This window comes from Pseudophryne corroboree, chromosome 6 (assembly GCF_028390025.1).
Source record: "Pseudophryne corroboree isolate aPseCor3 chromosome 6, aPseCor3.hap2, whole genome shotgun sequence".
NCBI lineage: Eukaryota > Metazoa > Chordata > Amphibia > Anura > Myobatrachidae > Pseudophryne > Pseudophryne corroboree.
This window is the reverse complement of record NC_086449.1, coordinates 797,272,538-797,291,097: the sequence shown is the minus strand read 5'-3', so window position 1 is coordinate 797,291,097 and position 18,560 is coordinate 797,272,538. Positions and strand designations below refer to the sequence as shown.

The window sequence follows — 18,560 nt, the reverse complement described above, 5'->3', positions numbered from 1 at the left end:
AGCACAGCATATTTTACAACAGTTTAGACAAAGTGGCAGGGACAGAACCTGGGGGAGGGGGGGAACACGCAGTGACTGGGACAGAACATGGGGGGTGACACAGTGGCTGGTACAGGAAACAGATTGGGGGGGATGTGACACTGACTGGGACAGAAGACGGGGTGACACGGTGACTGGGACAGAACAAAGAGTGAGGGGAGGTGACGCAGTGATTGGGACCTGTCACAGAGAAGAAGTGTGACACAGTGACAGAATACAAAGGGGGGGTGACACAGTGGCTGTGAAAGAACACTAGGGGGGGATAGGGACACCATGGCTGGGAGAGAACACTTCATGAGGCATATAGAAACCCCCCTTTAAAAATCCTGCGTTTGCCCATGGAGGCAGAGACTACATAAAATGTTCCTCTGTTCTGAAGAACTACAAGAGGAAAACAATTTAATGATCAGTACAAAAATCAAATGATTCTTTAGTAATAGCTTTCTTTTCCTCTTTTTAAGTAGCTGTATGAATACTGTCATCTTTCAACTTCAATAATGGTGACTGCAGATTTATGCCTAAGTCTACAGCTCATATCTTTACCACAGAATCAGGATACATTCTTTTCATGCTCTCTAGAATCTCTGCTTTCATCTTCTTACGGCTGCCTTCATTGTAATCAATCCGGGCATTTTGCAGGTTGCTGACAGTGCTGTTAAGTTCCTCATTAACCTCAGACATCCTCTGTTTCCCGGATTCAATTTCATGTATGAATTGTTCTTCTTGGTTCCGGTACTCTTCAAGTGATTTTCTTTAAAAACAAAAACAAAAAACAACATACATTAAGCGACCATCTTATCCCATAAATAAAGATCTCAAACAAAGCATTCCAGTATTAATAGTATACACATTCTACTAGTAACTACAGCATATTTAACCCCCTGCAAAAATGAATGCAAAACTAGAAGGGGGTCCCCACTGCCCAAAAGCACAACAAGCACCTGTGACACAATCAAAGAATTTGATATGGCCAGCTCAAAAATCTATAAATGATTTTTCGATACCAAATTTCTGTAGGCAATGCAGCCCTTCCCTGATTGGAATATGAAAATATGCATCTTGATGTCTAATGAAATTAAGACTTATTCCCTCCATGCCACATATCACCTCCATCATCATCTCAAAGACTCCAAATTCAATCTGACAATTTAAAGGCTGGTGTTCAAGGTTTTCAGGTTCAATATGGATCAAAACAACCTATCTAGCTTCTGAACTAGACAGATATATAGAAGCCTTGAAAGGAGTACAGATATGGCTTGTTTGAAAGCCTGACACCTCTCTTTCTCCTCTGGAAGGCAAGTGGGGTACAATTAGGTAGGGGCACCAGATGAACAAGGATATAATCCCTCTACATGGTACCTATCACTCTCTGAAGAGGAAGCTCTCCGGGTGTGGATTAAAAGATAGAATATGAATAGACTGACAGACCATAGGTTGATACCATATGGTCGACATGCATTAGCGCAAAAGGTTGACAGATGAAAGGTTGACTATGCTTATGATCGACAGGTACAAAAAGGCGACATGGGAATTGTCGACACAAAAATGGTCAGCACCTTTTTTTTGTTAATATAGTCCAAATCTGACCCTAATTCTCCATTAAGTACCTAACTTTAACCATTCCCCTAGTGTCTAATCCTAACCCCCCCCCCCCCCCCCCCCAACTGTGCCAAACTGTCCTCTCCTGTAGCATAACCCTAACCATCCCCCTTGGTGCCTAATCCTAACCATCTAAATCAGTATCCTAACCCTAATTTTCCACCTAGTGCCTAACCTTAAACATAACCCTAAAAATGTCGAAAACAAATAGAAAAAATAAGATTTTAAACCTACCGGTAAATCTTCTTCTCCTAGTCCGTAGAGGATGCTGGGGACTCCGTAAGGACCATGGGGTATAGATGGGCTCCACAGGAGAAATGGGCACTATAAAGAACTTTAGAATGGGTGTGCACTGGCTCCTCCATCTATGCCCCTCCTCCAGACCTCAGTTAGAGAAACTGTGCCCAGAGGAGACGGACAGTACGAGGAAAGGATTTTTGTTAATCTAAGGGCAAGATTCATACCAGCCCACACCATCCACACCGTATAACCTGGACTATACGCAACCAGTTAACAGTATGAACAAAACAGTATCAGCCAACGACTGATCTTAACTGTAACATAACCCTTATGTAAGCAATAACTATATACAAGTCATGCAGAAATATGTCCGCACTGGGACGGGCGCCCAGCATCCTCTACGGACTAGGAGAAAAAGATTTACCGGTAGGTTTAAAATCTTATTTTCTCTTACGTCCTAGAGGATGCCGGGGACTCCGTAAGGACCATGGGGATTATACCAAAGCTCCAAACCGGGCGGGAGAGTGCGGATGACTCTGCAGCACCGATTGAGCAAACATGAGGTCCTCCTCAGCCAGGGTATCAAACTTGTAGAATTTTGCAAAAGTGTTTGAACCCGACCAAGTAGCTGCTCGGCAAAGCTGTAAGGCCGAGACGCCTCGGGCAGCCGCCCAAGAAGAGCCCACCTTCCTAGTGGAATGGGCCTTTACTGAATTTGGTAACGGCAATCCAGCCGTAGAATGAGCCTGCTGAATCGTGTTACAGATCCAGCGAATAATAGTCTGCTTAGAAGCAGGAGTGCCAACCTTGTTGGCTGCATACAGGACAAACAGTGCCTCTGTTTTCCTAACCCGAGCCGTCCTGGCTACGTAAATTTTAAGGCCCTGACTACATCAAGGGATATGGAATCCTCCAAGTCTCCCGTAGCCACAGGCACCACAATAGGTTGGTTCATATGAAAAGATGACACCACCTTAGGCAAAAATTTAAGACGAGTCCTCAACTCTGCTCTATCCTTATGGAAAATGAGATAGGGGCTCTTATGAGATAAGGCCGCCAATTCGGACACCCGCCTTCCAGATGCCAAGGCCAACAACATGACCACTTTCCAAGCGAGAAACTTTAATTCAACTGTTTGAAGAGGTTCAAACCAGTGAGATTTTAGGAACTGTAACACCACGTTAAGGTCCCATGGTGCCACTGGGGGCACAAAAGGAGGCTGGATGTGTAGAACTCCCTTTACAAAAGTTTGGACTTCTGGGAGAGAAGCCAATTCCTTCTGGAAGAATATAGATAGGGCCGAAATCTGTACCTTAATGGAGCCTAGCTTTAGGCCCATATCCACTCCTGTCTGTAGAAAGTGGAGAAAACGGCCCAAGTGGAAATCTTCCGTAGGAGCATTCTTGGCTTCACACCAAGACACATACTTCCTCCAGATACGGTGATAATGTTTCGCCGTCACTTCCTTCCTAGCCTTTATCAGAGTAGGGATGACTTCTTCCGGAATACCCTTCCCCGCTAGGATTCGGTGTTCAACCGCCATGCCATCAAACGTAACCGCGGTAAGTCTTGGAACACGCAGGGTCCCTGCTGCAACAGGTCCTCCCTGAGAGGAAGAGGCCACGGATCTTCTGTGAGCATCTCCTGAAGATCTGAATACCAGGCCCTTTGAGGCCAATCTGGAACAATGAGTATTGTCCGTACTCTTTTCCGTCTTATGATTCTCAATATTTTTGAGATGAGAGGAAGAGGAGGGAACACATAAACCGACTGAAACACCCATGGTGTCACCAGGGCGTCCACCGCTACTGCCTGAGCGTCCCTTGACCTGGCACAATACCTATTTGAGGAAGTCCCCAAAGACTTGTTATTTCTGCAAAGACTTCTTGATGAAGACCCCACTCTCCTGGATGGAGATCATGTCTGCTGAGGAAGTCTGCTTCCCAGTTGTCCACTCCCGGAATGAATACCGCTGACAGAGCATTTACGTGATTTTCTGCCCAGCGCAGAATCCTGGTGGCTTCCGCCATTGCCACTCTGCTCCTTGTCCCGCCTTGGCGGTTTACATGAGCCACGGCTGTGACGTTGTCTGATTGAATCAGAACCGGTAGGTCGCGAAGAAGATTCTCCGCTTGTCGTAGGCCGTTGTATATGGCCCTTAAATCCAGTATGTTGATGTGTAGACAAGCATCCTGGCTTGACCACAGTCCCTGAAAATTCCTTCCTTGTGTGACTGCTCCCCATCCTCGGAGGCTCGCGTCCGTGGTCACCAGAACCCAGTCTTGAATGCCTAACCTGCGACCTTCTAGAAGGTGAGCACTCTGCAGCCACCACAGGAGAGACACCCTGGCCCTGGGGGACAGGGTTATTTTCTGATGTATTTGAAGGTGGGACCCCGACCACTTGTCCAGAAGGTCACACTTAAAATGTCCTTGCAATGAAACCTGCCGAAGGGGATGGCCTCGTAGGCTGCAACCATTTTTCCCAGAACTCGAGTGCATTGATGAACCAACACTTTTTTTGGTTTTAGCAGGTCTCTGACCATGTTCTGGAGGTCCTGGGCTTTTTCCATTGGGAGAAAAATCCTCTTCTGTTCCGTGTCCAGAATCATGCCTAGGAATGATAGTCGAGTCGTTGGAATCAATTGCGACTTTGGCAGATTTAGAATCCAACCATGCTGTTGTAGCACTCTCAGGGAGAGCGACACGCTTTTCAGCAATTGATCTCTCGATCTCGCTTTTATCAGGAGATCGTCCAAGTATGGGATAATTGTGACTCCCTGCCTGCGCTGGAGCACCATCATCTCCGCCATCACCTTCGTGAAGATCCTCGGGACCATGGAAAGCCCAAACGGCAACGTCTGAAACTGGTAATGACAGTCCTGTACAGCGAATCTCAGGTACTCCTGATGAGGAGGATATATGGGGACATGAAGGTATGCATCCTTTATGTCCAGTGACACCATAAAATCCCCCCTTCCAGACTGGAGATCACTGCCCGGAGCGATTCCATCTTGAATTTGAACCTTTTCAAGTACAGGTTTAGGGATTTCAGATTTAAAATGGGTTTGACCGAGCCATCCGGCTTCGGGACCACAAACAGGGTTGAATAGTACCCTTTTCCCTGTTGGATTAGGGGAACCATGACAATCACTTGCTGTTGACACAGCTTTTGAATTGCAGCTAACACTACTGCCCTCTCTGGGGGAGAAGCTGGCAAGGCAGATTTGAAAAATCGGCGAGGGGGCACCTCTTCGAATTCTAGTTTGTAGCCCTGGGATACAATTTCCATCGCCCAAGGATCCACGTCTGACAGAACCCTGACCTGGCTGAAGAGTCGAAGACGTGCCCCCACCGGTGCGGACTCCCTCAGTGGAGCCCCAGCGTTATGCAGTGGATTTAGTAGAAGCCGGGGAGGACTTCTGTTCCTGGGAGCTAGCCGAAGCAGGCGTTCCTTTCCCTCTACCTTTACTTCTGGCGAGGAAGGATGAGCCCTGACCTCTTCTGGACTTATGCGACCGAAAGGACTGCATCTGATATTGTGGAGATTTCTTTTGCTGTGGGGGAACAAAAGGCAAAAAAGTAGATTTACCTGCGGTAGCTGTGGAAACCAGGTCCGCGAGACCTTCCCCAAATAAAACTTCACCTTTGTAAGGTAAAACCTCCATATGCTTTTTTGAGTCGGCATCCCCCGTCCATTGACGGGTCCACAGGGCTCGCCTAGCAGAAATCGCCATGGCGTTGGCTCTTGAACCTAGCAGCCCAACGTCTCTCTGAGCGTCTCTCATATATAAGACTGCGTCTTTAATGTGACCTAACGTCAATAAAATGGTATCCCTATCTACTGTCTCAATGTCAGCGGACAAGGAATCTGTCCAAGCTGCAACCGCGCTACATACCCATGCCGATGCTATTGCCGATCTGAGTAAAGCCCCCGTATGTGTATAAATAGATTTTAAGGTAGTATCCTGTCTGCGATCAGCAGGATCCTTGAGGGCTGCTGTGTCGGGAGACGGTAGCGCCACCTTCTTGGACAAGCGCGTTAAAGCCTTGTCCACCCTGGGCGAGGATTCCCACCGTACCCTGTCCTGTGCAGGGAAAGGATACGCCATAAGAATCCTCTTGGGAATCTGCAGTTTTTGTCTGGAGTTTCCCAAGCTTTTTCAAATAACTCGTTCAGCTCATGAGATGGGGGAAAGGTTACCTCAGGTTTCTTTTCCTTATACATGCGCACCCTCGTGTCAGGGACAGAGGGGTCATCTGTGATATGCAAAACATCTTTTATTGCCATAATCATATAATGAATATTTTTGGCCACCCTTGGGTGTAACCTCGCATCATCGTAGTCGACACTGGAGTCAGAATCCGTGTCGGTATCTGTGTCTGCTATTTGGGATAGAGAACGTTTTTGAGACCCAAAAGGGCCCTGTGACACATTTAAAGCCATGTATTGACTCCCTGTTTTTTCCCTGGACTCTGCTTTGTCCACAACCTCTTAAGCAATAAGGTCACATTTGCATTTAAAACATTCCACATGTCCAACCAATCAGGTGTCGGCGTTGCCGACGGAGACACCACAATCATCTGCTCCACCTCTCCTCCTTAGATGAGCCTTCCGCTTCAGACATGCCGACACACTCGTACCGACACCCCAACACACACAGGAATATTTATCTGGAGATAGTCCCCCAATAAGGCCCTTAGGAGAGAGAGAGAGAGTATGCCAGCACACATCCAGCGCCAACTGACACTGCAAAACAAATTCCCAGAATATATAGCGCTTCTTTATATAATTATGTATAATACACTCACTGCGCCTCACAAGTGCCCCCCCCCCCCCTCTTTTTAGCCCTGTGTCACCGTGTTCAGCAGGGGAGAGTCCGGGGAGACAGCGTCTCTGCAGTACTCTGTGGACAAAATGGCGCTGGTTGGTGCTGTGGGACCAAGCTCCGGCCCTTCCAGCGGCGGGCTTCGGTTGCGCTCAATTTTATAATACTGGCGGGGGATTTATATAACTACTGCCTCCGCAGCCTATAATACTCCTATGTCAGCCGTAGAGGTTTATATTGCTGCCCAGGGCGCCCACCCCTGCGCCCTGCACCCATCCGTGCCTGCTAGTGTGTGTTGTGTGGGAGCAATGGCACGCAGCGTTACCGCTGCGCGCTTACCTCCAGGAAGATCTGAAGTCTTCTGCCGCCTTGAAGTCTTCTTTTCTTCTTATACTCACCCGGCTTCTATCTTCCGGCTCTGCGAGGAGGACGGCGGCGCGGCTCTGGGACGAACACCGAGGGGAGACCTGCGTTCCGACTCCCTCTGGAGCTAATGGTGTCCAGTAGCCTAAGAAGCAGAGCCTATCACTTAAGTAGGTCTGCTTCTCTCTCCTCAGTCCCACGATGCAGGGAGCCTGTTGCCAGCAGTGCTCCCTGAAAATAAAAAACCTAACAAAATTCTTTTTTCAGAGAAACTCAGGAGAGCTCCTCTCCCTGTAATGCACCCAGTCTCCTCTGGGCACAGGATCTAACTGAGGTCTGGAGGAGGGGCATAGAGGGAGGAGCCAGTGCACACCCATTCTAAAGTTTTTTATAGTGCCCATGTCTCCTGCGGAGCCCGTCTATACCCCATGGTCCTTACGGAGTCCCCAGCATCCTCTAGGACGTAAGAGAAAATGTGACAATTTTTGTGTCGACCATTTCTATGTACCTGTCGACTTAATGCATGTTGACCTTTATATTGTCAATCTTTCACCCAGCTACTAAGCTCTCCATCTGTCTGGGAATAAAGGAGTTTGGCTCCCATCACAGTAAGGAATGAATAAAGGGATTCAGTATGAAATCCCGGTTGTCGGGATCTCGGCGGTCAGGAGGGACCGACGCCGGGATCCCGACAGCCAGAATACTGGCGGCAAGCGCAGCATATCTCTTTGTGGGCTCACTGCGCTCGCCACGCTCTGGGCCCGGTGGCGACACAGGGCGTGGACCACCACCCAAGTTGGCATTGTACCTGGTGTCGGGATCCCGGCGTCAGTATCCTGACCGTCGGGATCCCGACAGCGGGAAAACTGATTGCCTCCCAAATAAAGACCACATCACGCATCTTGCTTGTCAGTAGACTATGTGGCCTTGCTCTTAGGAGTCCAGGCTTGTTTGCCTCTCCTTGATCCCCCTTGGATAGAAGCTGGATTGTTTTTGGAAGACTGATACCCGCCATCGAGACCTGCTGATAAGAAACATGAAAGGATGGAACCATAGTTCCTTAGCTTTAAAATCACTAGCAGGGTGAAAAGTTCTCTTCCCATCACAAGCTTCACATATTATCCTTTCAAACTCTGCCCAAATAAAACTGTTTCTTCTGACAACAATTCCTCCAGTTGACTTTAGTCTCCACATCACCTGCCCAAGATCTGAGCTAAAGAACTTGTCTGGCAACATACATAACAGCAGACATACCATTTATCCAAAACCTTTAAATCCCATGCTAACACTTGCATTCATAGTCTTGTGTCTTCTTAAGTGAAAAAGACCCAGAATATCGGAGCAGTGGTCATTGAGATATCCACCAAATGTTATCCACTGGCCGATGGACTGCATAGAGGCTTGCCAGACCCATTTGCAGCCATGAATGTCTGTCCAAGAACCACCCCAGTTCAATAGATATGGTTTTTCAGAGAGCAATGTCCAAGGTTTATTGAGAGCCCTCTTGGTGCAAAGAGCTATCCCTTTGAATAACTGGAACAACAAGTTCCTAATTCATGTGAAACCTGGAAACCACTTTGTGCTGCAAATATGGTTTTGTCCTAAGAACAGCCTTTTCTTCATCCAATACAAGCTTGGGGTATATATATTAAATTTCGATTTTAGAAAAAGAAAGAGAGAAAGAAGACTATTTTGTTTTGGGAGCACTCTTCAATTTATATAAAATTTAACTTTTATTAGATCCTTTCATAAAAACCTTAAGTCATAATAAATAAACATAAAAATAAATATTTCATAAATGTTGAGACCTATGGGATAATTCCCAATGACAAACAATGAGTCCAAATAATATCTATATTTATAAAATTACTGAGTACAAGTGTTAAGCTCCTTAATGTGCCACAGCACTCACTTGGCACCACAATAGATCCAAAAGGCAGCGATTGAGCCCAAAATAACAATGATTGAGAGGAAAAAATAATAATCATTTTTGTTGTCAAATACACAGAGCTGTCCGTGACTACATGCCCCTCTATACCCACAGTATCCAAACCATAAGATCATGGACAATGAGAACAAATTGACACTGGTATGTGGAGAGTGTCAATATCCAAAGATATGAGGTTAAAAAATAGTTGAATTGTGGGGGCGTGGCCATGGCGGCAAGCGGGTAGGAAGCAGGATACAGGAGCTCCCCGGATTATTAATCCTGATTAACTCCTTGGGCTCCCCTAAACCTGCTTTCCGGGTCCTAACTATCACAGTCTCTCTGGGGAGGCGGCGGGCATTGCTGTGAGACTTCTGCCCGCGTCTCCGGCCGGTGCCGGCTGCCGCCCTGTTCTCGGGCCTAGGCCGCCCAGCACATCCCCAGCCTCGATTTGCGGGACACTGCCGCGGGCGTGCGCGGACCCGCGGTGAAGATTGCCGCTGCCGGCGGCGTGGGGTGAAAGGCGCCTTCCCCTTACGCCACCTGGATCCCATACCTGGCTGCTCCTGTCCCCTGGAGCCCGAGATCCGTGGGCCTGAGTGAGGGAGGTGAGGCAGTGGGCCCGGCGGCCATTTTGGAAGTTCCTCCCTGCATTAACCCTTTCTGCACTGCACTGTTCTGGGACTTTACAGGAGCTGCAGGGCTGGATAAAGTGACCCAGGACACGCTGCCATGTTTCTCTTTTGTTGCCCAGCTTATATATATATATATATATTATATTATAACACCTCCTCTTGGGTCCCCCTGGCCCTCATCCCCCTTCTGTTTCACTGCAAGACGCCTGGGGCCCTGGTGCATTGCTGACACTGCAATTACTGTCCTTTGCTGCACCTCCAGACACTGAATACCTGGGCTTTGAGTGCTGCTTGAACATTGCTATTATGGTGAGGGGTGGTCAAAGCGCGACGGCGGCTAAATTGGAGAAGTTCGCCCGTCAGCCTCCCACCCAGCCGACGCAATCCTCTCCTAAAACCTCCCCATCTACCCGACCCGTTCCCCCGGCTGGGGCCGATACGGGTGCGGACATGCAGCCGTCTGCTTCTTCCATTCAACAAGACTTGGAGACCATAGCGGCCAGCGAACAACGCCTGTCGGACAAAATGGAGAAGGTGCAGTGCGATTTATCACTGTTACGCCAGGGTGTCCAGCGCGTCCGAGAGAGAGTGGGCGAAACCGAGACGCGGGTCTCTAACCTAGAGGACCTCACTGGCCCCTTGCAGTGGTCTGTGTCGGCTGTCTCCCAGCAAGTTTCGCCTATGCAAACTAAACTCCTGGATATGGAGGGACGCTTTCGCAGAAACAACGTGAGATTCGTGGGCCTGCCTGAAAAGGAGGAGGGGGCACATCCCGAGGATTTCCTGGAGTCCTGGCTAAAAGAGGCGTATGGAGCTGAATCCTTTACGCCTCAATTTGCGGTGGAGCGGGCGCACCGAGTGCCATTCCGGCCTCTGCCTCCGGGTGCACCTCCGCGAACATTTATAGCCAAGTTTCTGCACTACAAAGACCGGGACTCCGTCCTGCGCCTGGGCCGCGTGAAGGGCCACCTGCTTCGAAATGGTGTTCGGGTGTCGGCATTTCCAGATTTTGCAGCGGATGTCCAGAAAGATCGGGCCCAGTTTCTGCCCATCAAGCGGCGTCTTCGGGACCTGAATTTTCCCTATTCGATGCTGTTTCCCTCCAGGCTGCGTGTGGTGGCGGACGGGGAAACTAAGTTCTTCAGTTCTCCGAGGGAGGCGGCGGCCTGGCTGGACAGATATGCTCTGGGTGCCCGCCAGATGGCTCCGGACTGACATCCAGTGTCCGTTCTATATGGGCCTACAATATGCAAGTATAAGTCCGGGGAGCTTCCTTCTGTACTAGTTGTTCTGGACTTTGCTGGGTAGTGACTTTTACGCATTGGGTTTTGCATTGGGGGTTTTTTGTTTGAATTTGTATGATACCTATAGCACTGCCGTAGGCTTTCGGATCACCAAGGTTAGAGCTCTGTTAGAGATATGTGTATGCCACAGTTCGGGGAGGTATACGGGGAGGGGAGATGTTGTTGGGATGATGTTTGTTTTTCTGTTGTTTTCCTATTTCTTTCTTTTTCCAGTTTTTTGTTTTTCATGCGACCATTTATCAAATTGCAAGGTGATGTTGTGCTATTTAGAGGGGTTTGGCTCGGGGCCCGGGGCCTGCGGGCGATATGGTTCCAGGGATGGTACCGTGTACGGGCAGACAGAGACTTGTATAATGGTGATGGGGGGGCTCCCTTCTCACCTTGTAGGGTCTCTGCACGCTGTGTCCCAGATGGTACAAAGGATGACATGTCTGCCTTAAAGATTCTGGCATGGAATGTCCGGGGTATTAATAATAAAGTAAAGCGATCCTTAGTATTTCAAATGATTAAGAAATATCGCACGGATATTATCTGTCTGAGTGAAACTCATTTGGAGGGCAGTAGGCTATTGTCGCTCTGCAGGCCTTGGGTAGGCTGGACGTATCATTCCTCTCACTCCTCCTCTTCCAGGGGGGTGTCAGTCATGATAAAGAGAACTGTACAGTTTGAATTAATTACGGTAAACACGGATCCATATGGTAGGTTTGTGTTTCTGGAATGCAAGCTGAACTCCCGTAATTTCTTTATTTTGTCTGTTTATGTTCCTCCCCCATTCTCGTATGATGTCCTGCAGAAGGAGGCCTCATTTATTGCTGCCTCTCCACATACTCCTGTTATTTGTGTAGGGGATTTTAACAACGTGCTGGATGCCTCTCTGGATAGATGGAGGTCTTCTCGGGATTCGGGGGGTGGCCAATCTATATCTCAATCTAAGTTTGTGGATTTTATAGATAGCATGCAGTGGGTGGATGTCTGGAGGGCTCGCTACCCTACGCTTAGGCAGTACTCATGTTTCTCCGGTACGCATGGCTTCTTCTCCAGAATCGACCTGGCCCTGGTCTCGCCCATGCTCCTACCTAGTATAACGGATATTCATTATGAGGCACGGGGGGTGTCCGGCCATTCGCCCCTGCTACTGTCCCTCGATGTGGAGTGCCGGAGGGGACAGTCATTGGAAGTTACACCCGTACTGGCTGATTCAGCTGGGAGAGTGCCCGGATTTACCGCCTAGGTGGGAGGGTTTCTTTGCGGATAATGTGGGCTCGGCCCCAACACCGGTTATATGGGATGCATTCAAAGCTTATTTACATGGTACGCTGATTGGCAAAATAGCTGCCCGCAAGATAGAGTACAGAGCGACGGAGAGATGGCTTGAGTCTGAATATAGGGATCTAGAGACCCGCTACTTGGCTCAGGGAACCTCTGCGCTAAAGGCAAGTTGGATACTAGCTCAGGAGGCCTGGCTAGCTCACCTCTCAGATACAAATGCGCGCTCCCTTTTGTTCAGGGCCACCAATATATATATGCAGGCGGACAGGCCAGGTAGCTTATTGGCCCATTTGGTGCACTACGACCGTCCTGGGTCCACGATAGTGCAGATGTCTGACCCTGATGGCTCCATAGTAGATAATACCCCCGACATAGCGCAGATGTTTTTTTCATACTTTAAAGAGGTCTATGACTCTCAGTCGACATGCTCCATGGAGGACCTGGACCTGTACCTGTCTAATATACCCCTTTCCAAGCTTTCCCCCGAGGCCAGGGATATTCTAGATGTGCCCTTAAATTTGGAGGAGGGGACCGCAGCGGTGGGTATGTCTCCCAGTGGCAAGTCTCCGGGATGCGATGGCATCCCCACCGAGCTGTATAAACAATACATACAGTTCTTTGGTCCCAAGCTGCATGAGATGTATACAGACATATTTGCCACTAATCAACTTCCTCTCTCAATGTCCGAGGCCGTAATTGTAGTCCTGCCAAAGCCCGGTAAGGACCCCAAACTAGTAGAGTCCTATAGGCCGATGTCCTTTATCCCTACCGATGCCAAGATCCTGGCAAAAATCCTTGCGGTCCGGCTCAACTCGGTCATTACATCTATAATACACCAGGATCAATCTGGCTTCATGCCGGGGAAATCCACGTCCATTAATTTGCGCAGGCTATACACTATTTTGCAGGCTCCCCATGACTTCCCCTCGAACGCGGTTGTGGTTTCCTTAGATGCGGCTAAGGCATTCGACAGTGTTGAATGGCCATATCTGTGGGGGGTCATGACATGTATGGGCTTCGGCCCTAATTTTATACGATGGATCAAATTGCTATATCAAAGCCCACGCGCCAGGATCTTGGTTAATGGCTATGTCTCTTTCTCCTTCACTCTGACTCGGGGCACCAGACAGGGATGCCCCCTCTCTCCAGCCTTATTTGCCATAGCCATCGAACCCTTGGCCTGTTTGGTCAGATCGCACCCGGACATTGGGGGAGTCAACACGGGCCCATGTACTGACAAAATAGCCCTTTATGCAGACGACCTATTACTCTTTTTACACGACTACAGTGTGGATATGCCTGTAGTGTTGCAGGTCATAGAGACCTTTACGGCTTCTCTGGTCTCCGCATCAAATGGTCCAAATCATTTATAATTCCCATTCTGGGCTCTCCTCCCTGGGTCCCAAAGATTTCCCTAACGCTGAGATGGACAGGCCAGTTTAAATATCTTGGGATCCAGGTTACTAATGACCCCTCGGATTTTATACCCTTGAACCTTGACCCACTTGTACAGCTGATTATACGCAAGTCGAGGGCTTGGTGTAAACTCCCGCTGACAATGACAGGTAGGGTTAGCCTTATTAAGATGATAGTTTTGCCCAAACTACTGTATGTTCTTTCGCAATCCCCTGTATACATATTCCCGGCCTTCTTTAAGAAATTAAACAGTATACTATCATCTCTGATATGGGCCAATAAAAGGCCTAAAATAAAGTTAAATACCCTCACTGGACAAAAAGTTGATGGCGGCTTGGCCTTGCCTCACTTCCAATTATACTACTATGCGGCCCAGCTGGCACACATCGGTATCTGGTTGCGGGGGGGAGAGGGGGCTGGTCTGTGCTGGGCGTTTCTCCAATGTTACTACCCGGACCTTTCTCCGACAAAGATTCTAGTGGGGGGGAGCGCCTCTCGGCTGTCCCCTCCTATTGTTTTTCAAGCCATGAAGATCTGGATGGCTTTGATACGTATGCTTGGGTATGATAGTATGGACCCGGATACTCCCCTTTGGTACTCCGCATCACTCCATGAACTGGGGTCTCTGGAGGGGGGGGTGGTGTGGGCCCCGTACTCAGTAACTTCCATATTCCAGTTGTACAACAATGGTTCAATGAAGTCCTTTCAGCAACTAAAGGAAGAGTTTGGTCTCCCAAACTCTTACTTTTATAGATTTTTACAGCTCAGGCACGCTTTACAATCACAATTCGGGGATTCCCCTCCGGTGCTTCTCCCCTTCCCTATAAAGACCTTTCTATGCTCATTGGGTCGGGTCAAGGCGATCTCCTTCACCTACTCGTACCTTCTAAAAACTATTCACGCTGACCCGCTCTCGAACCTTCGGGAGCGCTGGGAGCGTGACGTGGACCCCATGGATGTGGAGGACTGAGAGGTGGCGCTAGGGAACTCGAGCCAAGTTCACCAAATCATTACGGTTCCAACAAATCCAACTCTTTATATTGCATAGATCATATATGACTCCGGACAAGCTAGCCAGAATTGGGGCCGGTGGCGGCGCCGCCGCCTGTCCTAAGTGTGGGACCGCTGGCGGATCATTCTGGCACCTGGTGTGGGAGTGTCCATCCTTGCAGGCGTTCTGGGCTGGGGTCGGGTCGATTCTGGAACACACGGGGATACCGAGAGGCATGCTGACTCCAGGATTTTGTATTCTGTGAGCAGGAGGAACTGACTCTGGGACTAAGTGGGAGGACTTGTATGCTCGCAGTATATGCGCCCTCGCCAAGGTGTGCTTTGGGCGGACATGGATGTCCTCACACTCCCCTAAGACGTCTGCATTTAAAGCCCTTGTGAATTACACAGTATTGAAGGATCGGTACATTTATATGAAAAATAATGCCCTTTCTAAACAAGAGAAGGTATGGTCCTTCTGGATCAACTCTACATACTCCTCCTCTGCCCTTAGAATTTAAAGATTTATAACTTAACTCGAATAGTCGTATGCCTTTTACGGCGGCCCGGCTACTCTGGACCCGCGGGGACGAGCCTGGCTCCTCTCCCGTATTCTACACTGTAGGGACAACGCACCTCATCTCGCACAACGGTGGGAATCTAGGCTTGCTGGTGTTGTTTTGGTCTGTTTTATTTATGTTTTTTTTTTCTGCTTTCCATCTCCCCTGTTTTATTTTTTTTTCTCGGACAGGCTTTATTAGGCCCCATAGTTGGGGGGGTTTACCGACGTGTTTCGGGGGAGAAAACAAGAAATATTAGTATGTGTTTTGACCTTGCTTGCAGACTTCAGAGAAACTGGTATCTGTGGGTGGACATTATGTGGATCTGCGACCACTTGTTGCACCACGCATATGCACATATTATTTGAAAAGGATCTGTGCATGATTATATTGTATAATAACTTTTGAAGCTCTCAGTGTAAACTGAAATGTCTGTAATAAGTTCATTCTTGTTGAATAAAAATACTCTATTCAAAAAAAAAAAAATAGTTGAATTGTAACACAAGAACAGCAATTGTTTTTTAGATATTATGTAATAGCTTCTATAAAGAGGAAGAGATCGCTGCCACAGGGATAGTGATAGTGCAGAAAAGCGCGTGCATTTGAGTCGGAGTACGGATCTGCTTTTGACCATGTGCTTGTCAGCAGAGAATAACCAATGAGAGTCCGTTAAAACCGATTCACGTGGTTAAAAAGTATCCCCTGTATCTGCTGTCAGCCCCCCAAAGATAGGACTGATGAGAGTACAGAAATTTTAGTACTCTGTAGGACTCTAATGTGAGATAAAATAATAAGATTTTACTCACCGGTAAATCTATTTCTCGTAGTCCGTAGTGGATGCTGGGAACTCCGAAAGGACCATGGGGAATAGCGGGCTCCGAAGGAGGCTGGGCACTCTAGAAAGATTTATGACTACCTGGTGTGCACTGGCTCCTCCCACTATGACCCTCCTCCAAGCCTCAGTTAGGACATTGTGCCCGGACGAGCTGACATAATAAGGAAGGATTTTGAATCCCGGGTAAGACTCATACCAGCCACACCAATCACACCGTACAACTCGTGATACTATATCCAGTTTGACAGTATGAAAACAACTGAGCCTCTCAACAGATGGCTCAACAATAACCCTTTAGTTAGCAATAACTATTTACAAGTATTGCAGACAATCCGCACTTGGGATGGGCGCCCAGCATCCACTACGGACTACGAGAAATAGATTTACCGGTGAGTAAAATCTTATTTTCTCTGACGTCCTAGTGGATGCTGGGAACTCCGAAAGGACCATGGGGATTATACCAAAGCTCCCAAACGGGCGGGAGAGTGCGGATGACTCTGCAGCACCGAATGAGAGAACTCAAGGTCCTCCTCAGCCAGGGTATCAATTTTGTAGAATTTTGCAAACGTGTTTGCCCCTGACCAAGGAACAGCTCGGCAAAGTTGTAAAGCCGAGACCCCTCGGGCAGCCGCCCAAGATGAGCCCACCTTCCCTGTGGAATGGGCTTTCACTGATTTAGGATGCGGCAGTCCAGCCGCAGAATGCGCCTGCTGAATCGTGTCACAGATCCAGCGAGCGATAGTCTGCTTAGAAGCAGGAGCACCCAGCCTATTGGGTGCATACAGGATAAATAGCGAGTCAATTTTCTTGACTCTAGCCGTCCTGGAAACATTATTTTTCAAGGCCCTGACTACATCCAGTAACTTGGAATCCTTCAAGTCCCTAGTAGCCGCAGGCACCACAATAGGTTGGTTCAAGTGAAAAACTGATACCACCTTAGGGAGAAACTGGGGACGAGTCCTCAATTCTGCCCTATCCATATGGAAAATCAGATAAGGACTTTTATATGACAAAGCCGCCAATTCTGATACACGCCTGGCCGAAGCCAAGGCCAATAACATGACCACTTTCCGCGTGAGATATTTTAGATCCACGGTTTTTAGTGGTTCAAACCAATGTGATTTTAAGAAACTCAACACCACGTTGAGATCCCAAGGTGCCACTGGAGGCACAACCGGGGGCTGAATATGCAGCACTCCTTTTACAATGTCTGAACTTCAGGTACTGAAGCTAATTCTTTCTGGAAGAAAATCGACAGAGCCGAGATCTGTATCTTAATGGAGCCTAATTTTAGGCCCATAGACACTCCTGCTTGTAGGAAATGCAGAAATCGACCTAGTTGAAATTCCTCTGTTGGGGCCTTTTGTGGCCTCACACCAAGCAACATATTTCCGCCATATGCGGTGATAATGTTTTGCAGTTACATCTTTCCTGGCTTGAATCAGCGTAGGAATGACTTCCTCCGGAATGCCCTTTTCCTTTAGGATCCGGCGTTCAACCGCCATGCCATAAAAAAACCGTAGCCGCGGTAAGTCTTGGAACAGACAGGGCCCCTGCTGCAGCAGGTCCTGTCTGAGCGGCAGAGGCCATGGGTCCTCTGATATAATTTCTTGAAGTTCTGGGTACCAGGCTCTTCTTGGCCAATCCGGAACCACGAGTATCGTTCTTACTCCTCGCCTTCTTATTATTCTCAGTACCTTTGGTATGAGAGGCAGAGGGGGGAACACATAAACCGACTGGTACACCCACGGTGTTACCAGAGCGTCCACAGCTATCGCCTGAAGGTCCCTTGACCTGGCGCAATATCTTTTATAGCTTTTTGTTGAGGCGGGACGCCTTCATGTCCACCTGTGGCCTTTCCCAATGGTGTACAATCCTTTGGAAGACTTCTGGATGAAGTCCCCACTCTCTCGGGTGGAAGTCGTGTCTGCTGAGAAGATCTGCTTCCCAGTTGTCCACTCCGGGAATGAACACTGCTGACAGTGCTAACACATGATTTTCCGCCCATCGGAGAATCCTTGTGGCTTCTACCATCGCCATCCTGCTTCTTGTGCCGCCCTGTTGGTTTACATGGGCGACTGCCGTGATGTTGTCAGATTGGATCAGGACCGGCCGGTTTTGAAGCAGAGGCCTTGCCTGACTCAGGGCATTGTAAATGGCCCTCAGTTCCAGAATATTTATGTAGGGAAGTCACCTGACTTGACCAAAGTCCCTGGAAGCTTCTTCCCTGTGTGACTGCCCCCCAGCCTCAAAGGCTGGCATCCATGGTCACTAGGACCTAGTCCTGTATGTCGAACCTGCGGCCCTCTTGAAGATGGGCACTCTGCAGCCACTACAGTAGAGATACCCTGGTCCTTGGAGACAGGGTTATCAGCCGATGCATCTGAAGATGTGATCCGGACCACTTGTCTAACAGGTCCCCCTGAAAAGTTCTTGCATGGAACCTGCCGAATGGGATTGCTTCGTAGGAAGCTATCATTTTTCCCAGGACTCGCGTGCAATGATGCACCGATAACTGTTTTGGCTTCAGGAGGTCTCTGACTAGAGATGATAGC

General features: G+C 48.6%; 1 protein-coding gene across 2 annotated transcripts in view; it reads right to left on the bottom strand.

Moving 5' to 3' along the window:
- SMC1B (structural maintenance of chromosomes 1B) overlaps positions 1-18,560 on the bottom strand; it is a 619,466-nt gene that overhangs the window by 333,658 nt on the left and 267,248 nt on the right. For both annotated transcript variants that reach the window (XM_063928898.1, XM_063928897.1), the window contains exon 9: positions 583-790. In XM_063928898.1, the coding sequence (XP_063784968.1) occupies positions 583-790 (208 nt within the window). The remainder of the gene's footprint in view (positions 1-582; positions 791-18,560) is intronic.